General features: G+C 41.6%; 1 protein-coding gene across 4 annotated transcripts in view; it reads left to right on the top strand.

Annotated features, from left to right (window-relative positions):
• The window catches only part of HECW2 (HECT, C2 and WW domain containing E3 ubiquitin protein ligase 2), a 1,462,881-nt gene that overhangs the window by 1,430,298 nt on the left and 15,783 nt on the right, over positions 1-16,800 (top strand). For all 4 annotated transcript variants that reach the window (XM_069225854.1, XM_069225856.1, XM_069225855.1 and 1 more), the window contains 2 exons: positions 8,434-8,548; positions 11,441-11,526. In XM_069225854.1, coding sequence (XP_069081955.1) covers positions 8,434-8,548; positions 11,441-11,526 — 201 coding nt within the window. The remainder of the gene's footprint in view (positions 1-8,433; positions 8,549-11,440; positions 11,527-16,800) is intronic.

The raw sequence follows: 16,800 nt of genomic DNA on the forward strand, positions 1-16,800 counted from the left end.
AAAAATCGCCGTCTCGCCATTTTTCACCAGAACTTTCTCCTCCACATTCAACACAAAGAACAGTGTCACCTCTTGCCACGCCCACTGCACAGTCACCCACACACACTGTGCAGTCGCAAGAGGATGCAGACCCCTGAGACCTCTACGATCCCCCTGTGTCGGACAATAGTCCTGAGTGCTACCCTTCGAAACCCTCTCCACCTGAGGATAGCACCTATAATGTAAGCATGCACTCAGAGCCATTGGAGGACGATTTTCTCTTTAATACCTTGGCCTCCACGCATGCTTCCTACCAAAGTCTGCCTACGCTCCCAGGCATGCTTAAACATGCCCAACAAGTCTTCCAGGAGCCCGTGAAAGGAAGAGCCATTACACCACGGGTCGAAAAGAAATACAAGCCATCACCTTTAGACCCTGTGTTCATTACACAGCAGCTGCCCCCAGACTCTGTAGTGGTTGGAGCTGCGAGAAAGAGAGCCAACTCGCAGTCATCTGAAGATGCACCACATCCAGATAAGGAGAGTAGAAAGTTCGATGCGGCAGAAAAATGAGTAGCGTCACAAGCTGCCAATCAGTGGCGCATAGCAAACTCTCAAGCCCTCCTCACACGATATGACGAGGTCATTGGGACAAGATGTGCGATATCATCCAACATCTCCCCAAGGAATACCAGAAACGGCCTCAGCAAATGGTAGAGGAGGAACAAGCAATATCGAACAATCAGATACGTTCGGCATTAGATTCCGCTGACACTGCAGCAAGAACAGTGAACACTGAAGTCACAATTAGACGACATGCTTGGCTAAGATCCTCAGGGTTCCAACCAGAGATACAACAGGCGGTACTTAACATGCTATTCAATCAACAACAACTGTTTTGACCACAAGTGGACACAGCCATCGAGAAAATGAAGAAGGACACTGATACGGCCAAAGCCATGGGTGCACTCTACTCGTCCCAATATAGAAGGACATTCAGGAAACCACAATATAGGGGAGGTTTCAGACAACAGCCTTCATAAGCATCCACCTCTCAAACAAAACCCACCTACCAATCACAATATCAGCGAGGGGGGTTTCGCGGGTCCTTCATGGGACAATTCCCAAGGTCAAGGGTGAAATTTCAGCCCACTAAGCAGGCCACTAATAACAAGCAGTGACTTGCCCGTCAGCCTCCCCCAACACACATCACCTGTGGGAGGAAGACTGAGATTTTACCACAAACATTGGTCAGACATAACCACGGACACATGGCTCCTATCAATTATCCAACATGGTTACTGTATAGAATTCACACATCTTCCTCCAGATATTCCCCCAAGAGCGCACAAACTGTTGGGGCAACATCTAGAAATGTTACAAACTGAGGTGCAGGCACTATTACCAAAACAAGCCATAGAACTAGTACCTCACCAACAAAAAGGAACAGGGGTTTATTCCCTATATTTCCTTATTCCCAAAAAGGACAAAACACTAAGACCAATTTTAGATCTCAGGACTCCCAACCTATTCATCAAATCAGAACACTTCTACATGGTGACACTACAAGATGTAGTCCCCTTACTAAAACAGGGAGAATACATGTCAACACTGGATTTAAAAGATGCGTATTTTCATATACCCATCCATCCATCTCACAGAAAATACCTCAGGTTTGTCATCCAAGGAAAGCATTACCAATTCAAAGTATTACCCTTCGGGATAACAACACCCCCCAGAGTATTTACAAAATGCCTTGCCGTAGTAGCAGCCCATATAAGGAGACAACATATGCACGTATTCCTGTATCTCGACGATTGGCTAATAAAAGGCAACACTCAACAGCAGTGTCAACATCACACACGTTACGTAATAGATACCCTACACGCACTAGGGTTTTCAATAAACTACAAAAAATCACACTTTCAACCAGCCCAAGTGCAACAATACTTGGGAGCAACACTCAACACTCAAAAAGCAATTGCCAGTCCAAGCCCACAAAGGGTACAATCATTCCACACCATGGTACCAAAAATACAACCAAATCAGCACTACACAGTCAGATTTGTGATGAAACTCCTAGGCATGATGGCATCATGCATCGCAATCGTCCCAAACGCGCAGCTACACATGCGGCCTTCACAGCAGTGCCTTGCAAAACAATGGACGCAGGCACAGGGTCAACTCCAAGATCTAGTGTTGATAGACCGCCAAACACACTATTCGCTTCAATGGTGGAACCCTGTAAATTTAAACAAAGGGCAGCCTTTTCAAGACCCTGTGCCCCACGCCATTCTCACAACAGATGCATCAATGATGGGGTGGGGAGCTCACCTCAACAATCACAATATTCAAGGACAATGGGACAGTCAACAGATACAACTACACATAAATCACTTAGAGCTGCTAGCAGTCCTCCTAGCACTAAAAGCATTTCAACCTCTTCTAGCTCACAAACACATTCTTGTCAAAACAGACAATATGACAACAATGTACTACCTAAACAAACAAGGGGAAACACACTCATCACAACTATGCCTCCTAGCACAAAATATTTGGCATTAGGCAATTCACAACAACATTCGCCTATTAGCGCAATACATTCCAGGCATTCACAATCAATTAGCGGACAATCTCAGTCGAGATCACCAGCAAACTCACGAGTGGGAAATACATCCCCAGATACAACAAAATTACTTTTGCCAGTGGGGGACACCAGACATAGATCTGTTCACCACAAAACAAAACGCAAAATGCCAAAACTTTGCGTCCAGGTACCCACACCCTCAGTCCAAGGGCAATGCTCTATGGATCAATTAGTCAGGGATATTTGCTTACGCATTTCCCCCTCTCCCACTCATTCCTTTTCTAGTCAACAAACTGAGTCAAAACAAACTCAAACTAATACTCATAGCACCAACGTGGGCACACCAACCGTGGTACACCACACTGTTGGACCTCTCTGTAGTACCTCACATCAAACTTCCAAACAGACCAGACCTGTTAACACAACACAAACAACAGATCAGGCACCCAAATCCAGCGACGCTCAACATAGTAATTTGGCTCCAGAAAGCCTAGAGTTTGGCTATCTAAATCTTCCAAATTAATGTATGGAAGTCATTAAACAGGCAAGGAAACCTACCACCAGGCATTGCTATGCTAATAAATGGAAAAGGTTTGTTTTCTACTGCCAAGCAAAACAATTCACACCGTTAGATGCCTCCATACAAGACATCATAGGTTATTTATTACACCTACAAAAAGCAAATCTTGCTTTTTCTTCCATCAAAATACATCTCATGCAATCTCTGCTTACTTGCAGATTAAACACACAAAATCACTATTTAGAATACCAGCCATTAAAGCCTTTCTGGAAGGACTAAAAAGGAACATACCTCCAAGAACCCCACCAGTACCCTTGTGGAATCTTAATATTGTACTTACACGTCTCATGGGTCCACCCTTTAAACCCATGCATTCTTGCCAAATCCAATTCTTAACCTGGAAGGTGGAATTTCTAGTAGCTATCACTTTACTACAGAGAGTTAGTGAAATACAAGCGTTCACTATTGAAAAACCCTTCATACAAGTACACAGTACACAAACATAAAATAGTTCTCCGCACAAATCCAAAATTTCTGCCAAAAGTCATTTCACTGTTTCATTTAAACCAAACTGTTGAGCTCCCAGTCTTCTTCCCACAGCCAGACTCAGTAGCAGAAAGAGCACTGCATACATTAGACATTAAAAGAGCACTAATGTACTATATAAACAGAACAAAACCATTTTGTAAAACTAAACAATTGTTTGTCGCTTTCCAAAAACCCCATGCTGGTAATCCTATATCCAAACAGGGCATAGCAGGATGGATAGTCAAATGCATACAAACTTGTTACCTAAAACTAAAAGAGAGCTACTCATTACACCAAAGGCACACTCCACTAGAAAGAAAGGAGCAACAATGGCCTTTCTAGGTAACATACCAATGACAGAGATTTGTAAGGCAGCCACTTGGTCCACACCTCATCGGTTTACCAAACACTACTGTGTAGATGTGTTAGCAACACAACAAGCCACAGTAGGACAGGCTGTACTAAGAACATTATTTCAAACAACTTCAACTCCTACAGGCTGACCATCGCTTTTGGGAGGATTACTGCTTTGTAGTCTATGCACAGCATGTGTATCTGCAGCTACACATGCCATTGAATGGAAAATGTCACTTACCCAGTGTACATCTGTTCGTGGCATGTTCCGCTGTAGATTCACATGCGCTCTCCCACCTCCCCGGGAGCCTGTAGCCGGTTAAGCTGCAATTAGAATTTGTATGTATATGTAAATAATCATTCCTTTAGCACAAACTATGTACATACATATCTATTCCATTGCATGGACATCTTTACTATTCTCATTCTACCACTCCTACCTCATCCTATGCGGGAAAACAATCTAAGATGAAGTCGATGCCCATGCGCAATGGAGCCGAAAGGGAGGAGTCACTCGGTCCAGTGACTTGAAAAGACTTCTTAGAAGAAAAACAACTTGTAACACTCCGAGCCCAACACTAGATGGCAGGAACACTTCACAGCATGTGAATCTGCAGCTGAACATGCCACGAACAGATGTACACTGGGTAAGTGACATTTTCCATATATATATATTTCAGTTTCCAAGTTCGCTGACAGCCATTGTACTCCAAACCGGAAAACGCATTGGAACAACAAAGTCAGCACACTTCGTAATTTTCTTCCAAATCCTCTGTAGGTATACACAAAGGCTCCGACACATTGCTTTAGTGCTCAAAACGAAACATGTTTGACAGCAGGGACTGAATAAAGACCTTTTTGAGCACTAAAGCAACGCATTGGTGCCTTTGTGTACACATACAAAGGATATGAAGAATATATATATATACATATATATATATTCTTTTTTTTCCTAGGGTTAAGTGAGTCTGGAGATGTTTGTGAGGTACCCATAAATGTGTAAGTCCATATGGGTGCGCAAATTCACCCAGCATTCCAGTCCAGATTAACTACTTACAACCACTCCTTGCCCCTGTGATTAAATTTACTCATACACAAGTCATAATGTAAGTAAATAATTTTACACTAAACTTACAGGTGTTTAAAGCTTTGAGATGTGGGCCCATACCGTTTTGACTCTGAAAGGACCTTGAAGAGTTCCTTCAGTTGTAAAATGTGAAACAGTCATTGTTAGAGTATTTGGTATATATCTACTATTAAGGCAAATGAGGAGCTGAGGTACAGTAAAACATTATTTGATCAAGAGTTACAGTGTTGCCCAATGGGGAAAATGTGACTGTAAGAGGGAGGGTTTTGCTTGACTTGCAGTGGCAGGTCAACCTACACATTAAAGACCACAAATATTCTCTGGGTTTATTTACAGTAACATTATGTAAACTTGTCTATTACTTCGCATTAGACATGAGAATGTAATTCTCAATAAATGTCCTCAGAAACTAGACTAAAATTAAAATTAGAACAATGATATATCCAGAACTCTGCTATAATCACACTTTTACATAATGAAAGCCCAGTCATATTCAGAGCCCTACCATGATAAGTAAGCTGGCCTAAACAGAACCCACACATTCACTAAGCCCTGCACGTGCAGCAATTGCCAATAATCAATGAACTGACATAAATATGGCCTTGGTGCATTGAGAGTCTACTAAAAACAGAAAGGTGGATTAATAGAAGGCTTGCTAGCCTCCAACCCTGACATAGTATGAGAACTGGTTCGAGCTGAGAGGGTAGTATTAGAGACCTGACACAGTAAGCACTCTCACTCTATGGTACTGAATACGAAAAGTGGATTTTTGGACAGGACAGGTTTATTTTTGGAACATCCCACCTCTTGGACAAGTAGATATTTTAGAAAGTTCCACAACCCTCCCTGTTTCAATTTTAACGCCCAAGTCACCAAATGACTTTTAAGGACACACAAACAGATATTGGCAAAGTTCACACCAAGGCAAGGACCATTTTGATCAGATAATAAAATTACAAAGTATTTGAAGGGTTTTCAGTCTCAATGACATCACTGAAACAACAATGTTTAATAATTCAGAAACCTATAAAAAATAATCTTTATTGAGGGAAAGATCTTTATAAAATCCCAGAGCTACTGTTGATTCTCGACATTACCAAGGTTTCTTCTCTGCGAAGAATGCCTACTGTAAGTGCACTGTAGAACTATCATAGAACGACGTCATATTCTGTGTGGTGGTAAAGATTGGTACAAATTATTCAGAACGTTTTGTGCACACATACAGCGAGCTTGCCTCTACTCCATTCCAAATTATGAAGTATCCTGAGGCAACCGACAGAGGAAGCAACATTTAAAAAAAATAAGATGAAACAAATCTAATCTTAAAATCCCTCAATATAGCAAGAGCAGAACTAAATATTTCAGTGCAAGAGGGAGGTGCAAACTATCATAGTTCAGCACTCTAATTCTATGTATGGTGAATTTGCAACATAGATTACATGGTGGTGGTCCATTAGAACGCAGGTTCTCTGTGCCAAATATTTGAATACACTTGGATGAGATAGGAGCATCATTGTGTAAATTGGGTCAGGGAGTTGAGAATAAAGATCAAAGACGGACCAATAATGCATACCTGTTCAGAAATAATCTGCAGCTGTATCATAGGACAGAAGGTTTGGGGTACGGGCAAGTGAGGTGACAAGAACGATAGAACACGGAGATCAATATTTGGCTGGGATGTACAGAGTAAATCTAACAAATTATTTTGAGCTCGGCGTGCAGCATCAACACACTCCCAGGGTGGAGAAAATGGGTAGACATACACACAACATTTTGGGAATAGGGACACTCTTGTAGTTTATTTTGATTGTCTAGAGGCAAACAGGATGCAAGACTGGAGGAGAGAATATGTATGTTATACACATATTGGGGGTCATTATGAGTCTGGCAGTCACTAGCCTGCCAGACTTGCGTAATGCAGTCGGACTGCTGCCATTGCCGCGGTCCAAGCGCCACATTACAACCCTGCCGGTCGGGCCACCAGAGAACTGCCAGCTCCACCAGGATCAGAGATCCTAGCAGTCTGGAGGTGGTAGCGGTCCTAATCTGCCATGGCAGCGCTGCCCTGGGGATTACGAACCCCTCTCCGCCAGCAGTTTCATGGTGGTACCATTGCGAGGGTTCTGGTGCACCCTGCAGTCTACAGCATTGCTGTTGGCTCGATTACGAGCCAGAGACAATGCTATAGCCTGTTTCTGCTAGGCCAGTGGGCGGAAACATAGGTTTCTGCCTGCTGACCTGGGGTAAACTCTTATTAGCTCTGGCGGGGAGGTCACCATGTAGGCAGCAGCCACCCTGTCAGGAGTTTGGGAGATGGAGTATTTGGTCCACCAAACTCGAAATCGGGCCCATTATGTGTAAGCAGGAGAGTTCTGGCAGATTGTGGGGAGATTCTCAGGAAGAGGTTGTTGCTTTTCTGACTTTGTTTTCTATGTTACATTAGTAAAAAATTGACACAAGGCACAAAGAAAGCAGGGCATACACTAAAACCATGGGTGCCATATGTACAGCGCCACTTGGTGAACAAACGTTTCATCACTCTGATATCTCTTTACAAGAATGGTACTTACAAGGATGGTATATGGCTGGCTCATAATGTTAAGGGCTAATTCATTTAGAAGTATTTTTTATCCTGTATGCAAGCAAATATTTAAAGATGTCGGTGTCCTACAAAAGGCTGATGTAATAATGGGTATGTTGCAAATGACAAAATGTAAAGATCTAGTATACCTCTCTGATTATGTGCAAATTGTAAATATGTTTCGTTATTTAGAAATGACCAAATATTTGATTTTCTGGAATTAAAATTGTTGTTTGCATTGAAACCTACAAAAGTGAAAGTGGGCCCTAAGGTGATGTCTAGAGAACTTTGTTTTGTATGGTAGGTCTACCAGTCCTTCACTTTCTTAGTTTGCAGCAAAACAGTTTGCATGGATTGTTCAGTTTAAATGCTTTTATAATTGTTTATAATGTCATAGTAATCTTGTTCTAAAATGTAAGTGTTGTTCAATGTTAATTATTTCTTTCAAAGTTCAAATTACATTTAAATCTTTGAGAATCAATCAGGTTAGGCTTAAGTGTACCAGCACTTTTTTCTCTATAGTGTTTCCTGTACATTAATGAAGTGTCCTTCCAGTAGGATTGAGTGCAGCAAAATCAGTGAGAGAACTGTAAGGGGTCAGGGACAGGAACAGTGGCTCTATTGTAATATAATTGTGGAGAAGCAGCTGGGGAAATAGTAGGCTATAAGGGCAAAAAGAAAGAAGGGGAATGTGTGCCTTGATAGGCTTAGCAGCCCTCATTTACATAAATATATGTGTAAGTATTGAAAACTACACTACACGTGTAGCATTGTTTATGGCTTCTCCCCCATTCACAGGTCGTGGATGCAAGACTTGTGTCGGTGTTTGATGCAAGAGAGCTGGAGCTTGTCATTGCAGGAACGGCAGAAATTGACTTAAGTGACTGGAGGAACAACACAGAGTACAGAGGAGGTGAAACTGCTTTCTAAACTATACTTATAGTGTTGCAACAGTTTGGAATAGTTCCCACTGATGCTTAGCCAAGCTGGAATCCACATGCCTCACCCCTTTGCCTTGAGCAGATCTCTCTCATTCGCAATCCCCAATCCATTATCAAAGAAGAGGTGTCGTCTCAATAAGAATTGCAAAACTGAAGGTGTCTAACCCTCTTTATACTAAATCTTAAATATGTAATGCTATGTAATTGAACGGCCTTTCCTGTTATTTTTAAGCTGTGGTATTGCCAGGACATACTCAAACTTAACTAGGGCTCGACTACATCCGGGATAAATCCAGTGCTAGAGCTATTTATCAGCACTGTTGTTAATTCATTATTTACTGATGGAATTGCCCCTCACTCATTGTACACTCTGTGTTCACACCATTTTAAAGAAAAGAAAACAACCCAAATGTATCAGAACTCCCACCTCATTTCAGGGCTCACAGTTATTACAAGTTCAATGAGTCTGAGCAGTATCAAACTGTATGAATACATTAACAAATATTAAATTCTAACTACTAGAAAGTTGCGTTTCACAACTGGTCGCAGAACTGAAACGGCCTTACTGGATGAAGTGAATAATCAGCTTAAGACATCAGATGATGGAGGTGTGTGTGTGTTGGTTCTATCACATTTTTCGTCACATTTGATATGGTGGATTATGAGTTTGTTATACAAAGCAAGAATGCAGCAGCCCTGTTGATCCTGAAGGTCGAGGGGAATTCCTGGGATCTGGACTCACTGAAAACCTGTTCAAACAAGGTGAAGTCCTGGATGAACAAAAGGTGCCTATTACCTATCAAAGGTAAACATGAGATGGTCTGATGGTCTTTTTAAGCATAAGGTCGAGCCACTAAAATCAAAATGATGGGAGTCTGCGTATAGTTGATCAGGGGATGACTCTTGGTGTTTGTGATGGATGAGTCTCTCAAGGAAATAAACATTGATGTGGTGGTGAAAACATACATGTTGCACATGCCACAACCTAGAAAATGAATTATTTTAGTTCCTCAAAAAGTAAAATCCTGACTGGTTGTGGCCATTATGCCTCTCCCCCCAAGCTGAAAATGGTAATGCCCTCTGTCTGGGTGTCAATAACAAATACCTTAGCACACTGCAATTAGTACAAAACCTGCATGTGCATACAGCTAATACTGGACCACTGAAAATGTGATCACCTCATCCTTGATAGCAGTTTGTATAATTTGATGTTCAGCATATTGTCATATTAGTTCGAGAATCCATAAATAATCTAAAAAAGACACAGAGTAGAGTCCCGAAAATGACTCTTGATTATAGTGCATTCAAGGGCTTGATGCTAGGTTTATAAAGGTTATTCAAATGTATTCATGATCTCGACATTGAATAGCTACAGATAAAGTTTACCTTGGATCCCACACTGTCACCTAGATGTCAGATGCCCCTCGGTCTTCATCCATGATTGTAAAGTGCGTGGGTGTTCTTGGATCCTCCATGTAGAATGATCTGCAAGTGGAATTATGAAGAATCTCTATCGTTGAAACTTCCAAAGATAGAGTTACAATACTTCTTTTTAGGTTGCTATTACACTTGTTATTTAGTGTTTTCAGTCCAGCACATAGAGCAGCAATTGTGTATGCACTATATGAATGCTACATTCATGTATCCAGTATACTACGTTGCATCTTCCCATGAGCTTAGACTTCCCACACTTACGGTGAAAGAAAGAATTGATGGCTATTTTTGCAGATTGTGATTTATTTTGGAAATACCTATAATCCACATAAAAGAGACGACTACCTGATGTTTCTGCCCTTTTCCTCCCTACATCCTATCATTTCAGTTCTTACCTCTGAATGTAATTGTAGCACAATACCAATAAGAAATCCCTTGTGATCACCAGAGTTCAGCTTGGATACTTGTAATTTAATGAGTCACAGTGCTAAAAGTTTGAGTTTTGAAAATTAAAAAACAATTTTAGGCAGAGAAACAATTGTACATGTAAACGAGCCAAAACACATTATTTGGGCATGGTACACCTCCTTGTGTGGTGTATTGATGAGTCTTGTATTTAAAAATATTTTACCACATGACATCTAGTTATATAGGTTCCATTTTATTGGCTGGGGTTTGATTTGGAATATTTACAAAGATCTGCTCCTGTAAAGATTATCCTGGCAGAAGTATATTTATATGAGCTAGAGATGAATTCATGATTGCCACATTTCGAAATGGGTGATATCATCATCTAGTACGGAGATTCTTACCTTGTGGTCTAGGGACCCTTGAGGATCCGTCACACCTATTCAGGGGGTCTGCGACTGTTTAGAAAATAAAATACTAATAAAATATCAATTAAGTATATAGAAATAATGAAGCAAAATGGAAAATTTTAAAACGTTTTGGAAATATGAAGAAGGGCAAGTGTATCAACCAGAATATAGTATGGACAGTGGGTGGCCTCAGCAATATTTATCAAAGCTCCAACCTCTCATTAAAATTAAAAAATGTAATTTTTGTGTTATATTTGTTTGGGAATTCAATAAAATATTTAACATTTGTGTACTTGTTAACTGAAGGCTTGTTTCTGTAATTTTATGTAGTGTTTTGCAGTTCAAATCATCATAGGTCGGGGTCCCAAGGTTACAATAATAACTCAGTGGGGGTCCCTGGATTCTAATAATGATTCACTTGGGGTCCCCAGATTCTATTAATGAATCAGTGGGGGTCACTGGATTACAATATTGATTCAGTGGGGTCCAGAGAAATTAAAAGGTTATAAACGACTGCTCTTGGGGAGTATTAAGCTAAGAATATTGCTTCCTGACACTGCCATTTCAACTATAACCAGGGTAAATATATTTTTTATATTCTTTACATATTAGGTTATCATGACAATCATATTGTGATTAGATGGTTTTGGGCTGCCGTTGAAAGGTTCAACAATGAACAACGTCTCCGACTTTTACAGGTGAGAGTTTAATATGTGTAATATTATTGGTCCATCATTCCTATGCATGCCTGATTATATAATTTTTCCCCACAACAGACACAGCTTTTTAAAATATAATTACATTTAAGAGTATTTAACCCCTTCGCTGCCAGGCCGTTTCCCCCCCCTCTTGTGGCAGGCCTTTTTTTGGCTATTTGGGGCAGTTCGTGTTTAGGCCCTCATAACTTTTTGTCTACATAAGCTACCCACGCCAAATTTGCGTCCTTTTTTTCCAACATCCTAGGGATTCTAGAGGTACCCAGAGTTTGTGGGTTCCCCTGGAGGAGACTAGGAAATTAGCCAAAATACAGCAAAAAGTTCGTTTTTTAAAAAAATAAATGGGAAAAAAGGACTGCAGAAGAAAGCCCGTGGTTTTTTCACTGAAAATAGCATCAACAAAGGGTTTGCAATGCTAAAATCACCATCTTCCCAGCTTTCAGGAACAGGCAGAAAACCACATTTTTCAACACAACTTTGGCATTTTACTGGGACATACCCCATTTTTACTATTGTTTGTGCTTTTAGCCTCTTTCCAGTTAATTTGCCTATATATAAAGAGTGAAAAATAGGTATCAAGGAAACCTTTGTACTTACAAAATGGGCACAAGAAAAGGTGTTACAAAGCAGTGGTTATTTGCACATCTCTGAATTCCGGGGTCCCCATACTAGCATGTGAATTACCAGGCATTTTTCAAATAGACGTCTTTTTTTTACACACTGTCTTACATTTTGGAGGACAAAATGTAGGGAAAGACAAGGAGCAATAACATTTGTTCTTCTATTCTGTGTTCCCCCAAGTCTCCCAATATAGATGGTACCTTACTTGCGTAGGTAGGCCTAATGCCCGCGACAGGAAACGCAACATGGACGCATCAGATTTTTATATTGAAATCTGACGTGTTTTTTTGGGGGGGAAAGTGCCTAGTTGTGGATTTTGGCCTATAGCTCAGCCGGCACCTAGAGAAACCTAGCAAACGTGTGCATTTTTTAAAACTAGATACCTATGGGAATACAGGATGGGGTGACTTTTAGGGCTCTCACCAGGTTCTGTTACCCAGAATCCTTAGCAAACCTTAAAATTTGGCAAAAAAACACCTTTTCCTCACATTTCAGTGCTGCAAAGTTCTGGAATCTGAGGGGAGCCACAAACTTCCTTCTACCCAGCATTCCACCAGGTCTCCTGATAAAAATGGTACCTCACTTGTGAGGGCAGGCCTAGTGCCCGCGACAGGAAATGCTCCAAAACACTATGTGGACACATCAAAATTATCAAATACAAAACTACCAGTTTTAGCGGGGGCACCTGCATTTTTTTACCCAGAATCCACAGAAAACCCCAGATTTAGCTAAAAATCACATGTCTGTGTGGGATCACCGCACTGGCACAAATTTCCTAGCACCCAACATTCCCCTCAGTCTTCCGGTAAAAATTATACCTCACTTGTATAGGTGGTCCAAGTGCCTGTGACAGGGAAGTGCCAAAAACATGTAGAAAATGAGGGGGAACCAAAGCAGGTCCAAAAGGGCAGTTTGGAAAATAACGTTTTTAGGCTGACAAGTGGGGTAGAATTTTTATCGGTATATATGCGACAATGCTGGATGGTAGGAATTTTGTGGATTCATGCAGATTCCAGAAGGTTTCATCACAAAAATGTGGGAAAAATGTGTGATTTCAAGCAAAGTTGGAGGTTTGCAGGGCATTGTGGGTAAGGAAATGGTGTGGGCTACATGTGAAGCACACCACCCTGGACTCACCCAGATGTTTACTTTTCAGATGTGTCTAGGTATCGTAGATTTGGCAGCGTTCCAAAGTCCAAAAAGTGCAGCCCTCACCATTCCAAGTGGGATGATTTTGAGAGTTAGACAAGCTCTCATGGCCCAAGCTAATATAATGTCCTCTTGCTTGCCATGGGATAAGATGTTTTAGTACACGGGGAGAGCTGAAAGACTGCTACCCCCTTCATTTGGGGTGGGGGCATAACCATGCCCATACTGGTTGGTAGCCACCACCCCACTATTTTTTGTTTTTTAAATTCCCTGGCACCTAGTAGGCTTTCTGTTCCCCCGGGGAGTGGATTAGGACTAATTGCTACATCTGTCCACGCATGCACAAACCAACTTTGTCCCCATTTATTTGGGGTGGGGGTATGGCCATACCCCATCCTCTTTTAAAAAAAAAAAAATGTTCCCTGGTCTCTGGTGGGCTTTCTGCCCCCCTTGGGCCTAATAGAAATGGGCTGATCTGCCCCGGGGGGCAGAAATGGCCTAAAATAAATTTGCCCCTCAGGGGAGTGACCCTTGCCTAAGGGGTTGCTCCCCATCTGTTAAAAATAAAAAAAATTAAAGTCCCTGGTGCCTAGGGGTTTCTGTTCTCCTTGGAGGCAGAAGTCCCTGGTGCCTAGGGATTTCTTCTCCCCTTGGGGCAGATTGGCCTAATAGAAATAGAAATGGCCTAAAATTAATTTTGCCTCCAGGGAAGAGACTCTTCCCTAAGGGGTCGCTCCTCTTGTGTGAAATTGGCGCAAATAAAATCTAGTGTCTAGTGGTTTCTGCCCCCTTTGGGGCAGACTGGCCTAACAAAAATAGGCTGATCTGCCCCAAGGGAGGCAGAAATGGCCTAAAATAAATGTTCCCCCCAGGGGAGCGACCTTTGCATAAGGGGTCGCTTCCCTTGCGTGTAACTGACATTAAAAAAATCCTGGTGTTTAGTGGTTTCTGTCCCCATTGGGGGCGGATTGGCTTAATAAAAATAGGCCTATCTGCCCCCAAGGGTGGCAGAAATGCCTAAAAACAACTCCCCCCCCAACGAGGGGAGCGGCCCTGGACTAAGAGGTCACTCCCCACATGTAAACAATAAAACAAAAAAATGATCCCTGGCGTCTAGAGGTTTCTGCCCCCCGCCGGCAGATCGGCCTAATTACAATAGGCAGAAAAGGCCTTAAAGAAATGCCCCCCAGGGGGGGCGACCCTTGCTCAAGGTGTCGCTCCCCTTCATCATAAACATTTTTAAAAAAAACATCCCTGGTTTCTAGTGGGCATTTCTGCAGTCCGATCGCTTCACAATTGGGCTGCAGAAATGCTCAAAGAGACATCCAAGGACAGAAAAGGTGTTTCCTTTCCTTTGATGTCTCTGCTTGCCCCCAGCCCCTGATCAGAAGAGAAATGCACAGCATTTGTCTTCCAATCCGCACTGTGGGGGCTGCCTCTGATCAGCCTCTGATCACGCACTGATGTCATCAGACGTCACTGGGGGGGAAGGAGGGTCCGGGGTGGAAGGGGAAGTGATTCCCCTTCGATACCTGCCCATAAGAGGGGGGGTGTGAGGCCCTCGAGGGGAGTGCTAGCGCTTCCCCCGAGGGCCGGTACTAGGACGAGGTGGTTACGTCCCTGGCTCCTGAGCGCCACAGCCGAGGGCGAGACCACCTCATCCTGAGCACCCAAGGAGTTAAGAATACAGGCCTATTATATATTTACAGCTTCAATGTTATTCTTACTGGTGGTGGGAGAACTAACAAATGTACACCCTGAACTTTGTTTGTAGATACTCATTTGTATCATAGTGATGTTCCCCCTCTAGAAACTGATGTGCCTTATGTCATCTGAATGTAAGTTGTTATTAACATCAAAATCAATTTTAAAAAAGTTTTAAAAAGTGAATGTAGATATAAGCCCATACTTACGGGGAACTGTGTCATTAAAGTAAAAGGCTAAATACACCTCAAAGGTTCTGAAGAAACATAAAAAATATAGAAGGCCAGATCTGTATAACCTCTACCAGTGGTTCTCTAAACTCACTGTGCTGAAATAAGCTATTTATTTTTGTGTATTCCCATGTTCAGGGAACAACTCAGGGCGTGCATTTTTTTATCTAACATCCATTAATCTAACATCCATGACTGATTTCAGTCACTCATCATCTTGGTCTGTGAAAGTCAACGTACAAGTAATTGGCATTAGCTTTATTTTCAGAAGACCTGTGGTTAACACATCCTCATCCATAAAAAAGACCAGAGAAAGGATTTAGCAAGGCTAAGTTAAAAAATCAGTGATATGATAGAGTAATATTTCATTTTCAAGCATTTGGTCCTTAGTGGATCCATACCTTTCGTAAGACAAACAAAACACTAAATCCTCCGGGAAAATGGGAACCTAAATAATGGCCTAAGACCAAGATATTTTTTCAGGAGTGATCTCTATTATGTCAGAATACTGCTTTACATCCTTCATTGAGATCTTTGGCCATTCCACCTGATTACATGCCTGTACAGAGCTTCTTCAAGCAGCTGCATCTACTAACTGCATAGTCTGGCTAAAATGCTAAGGCAGAAACTACAAATAGATTTCTGCTGAAAACTGTTAACTTAAATTTTCATTGCATATCCGGTGAACTTAAATTTTAATTGCATACCCGGTGAAGCCAAGTTCTAGGTAAGTGTACATTTGGTGCATACATGTAAATGCAGGGAGCAGCACTTCACGGCTTTTATTCAGAGACTAGCATTTGCAAGGGACAGTCATCTTTCATTTTCATTTATTGTTGGCGCACCTCCCTCTATTCCAAACTCATAGACATCTGTCCTTTGGAGTTTAGTACTATCACAATTGATAATAAAAGGCATTTAAGCACCAGCACAGTCACTCCTTGTATGGAATTTGAACACGGGCATGCAACAATAATTGCTTGGTTGACAGAACAGGGGCTACACCTACATTGCGAAAGAACCTAGATTACTCTGCATCACCATTAGGTCTCCAGTTCTATTGTTACATATGTGAATGACCTACAGATTTTGCCTCTGCCCTCCCTAAATCATTGAAAAAACTCTCTCCCCGCCAAAACCTGGTACTTCCCCAATTACTGATGTCACAGAAACAACAAACAAATTATGTAGCTGCAAAGTGAGCTTCCTGGGCTTGCAGCAAAGTTCAGTACAACATTGACACATATGATTTTATTATTCAGATTTCTTCAAAGTAATCCTTATCATGGAATAAGGGCTCTCCAATAACTGTTCTCCCTCAATTCATACTTTAAGGCCTGCTTTAGAGTTTGATTGACGGGATACTCCCTCACAAATGTGAGGGCTATCCCGTCTACTGTTTTATAAGTACATATATCGCCACGTTTCCCCAAACTTTAAATCAGACCCATATAAACTCTGAAACACAGTTGTACATAAAAACTCCTTCAGTGGGCAAAGTAAAGGCTTAACTCTCATTTATAACACAATTAAAAGTGTACCATGTGATCAT

The sequence above is a fragment of the Pleurodeles waltl genome, chromosome 3_1 (assembly GCF_031143425.1).
Source record: "Pleurodeles waltl isolate 20211129_DDA chromosome 3_1, aPleWal1.hap1.20221129, whole genome shotgun sequence".
NCBI lineage: Eukaryota > Metazoa > Chordata > Amphibia > Caudata > Salamandridae > Pleurodeles > Pleurodeles waltl.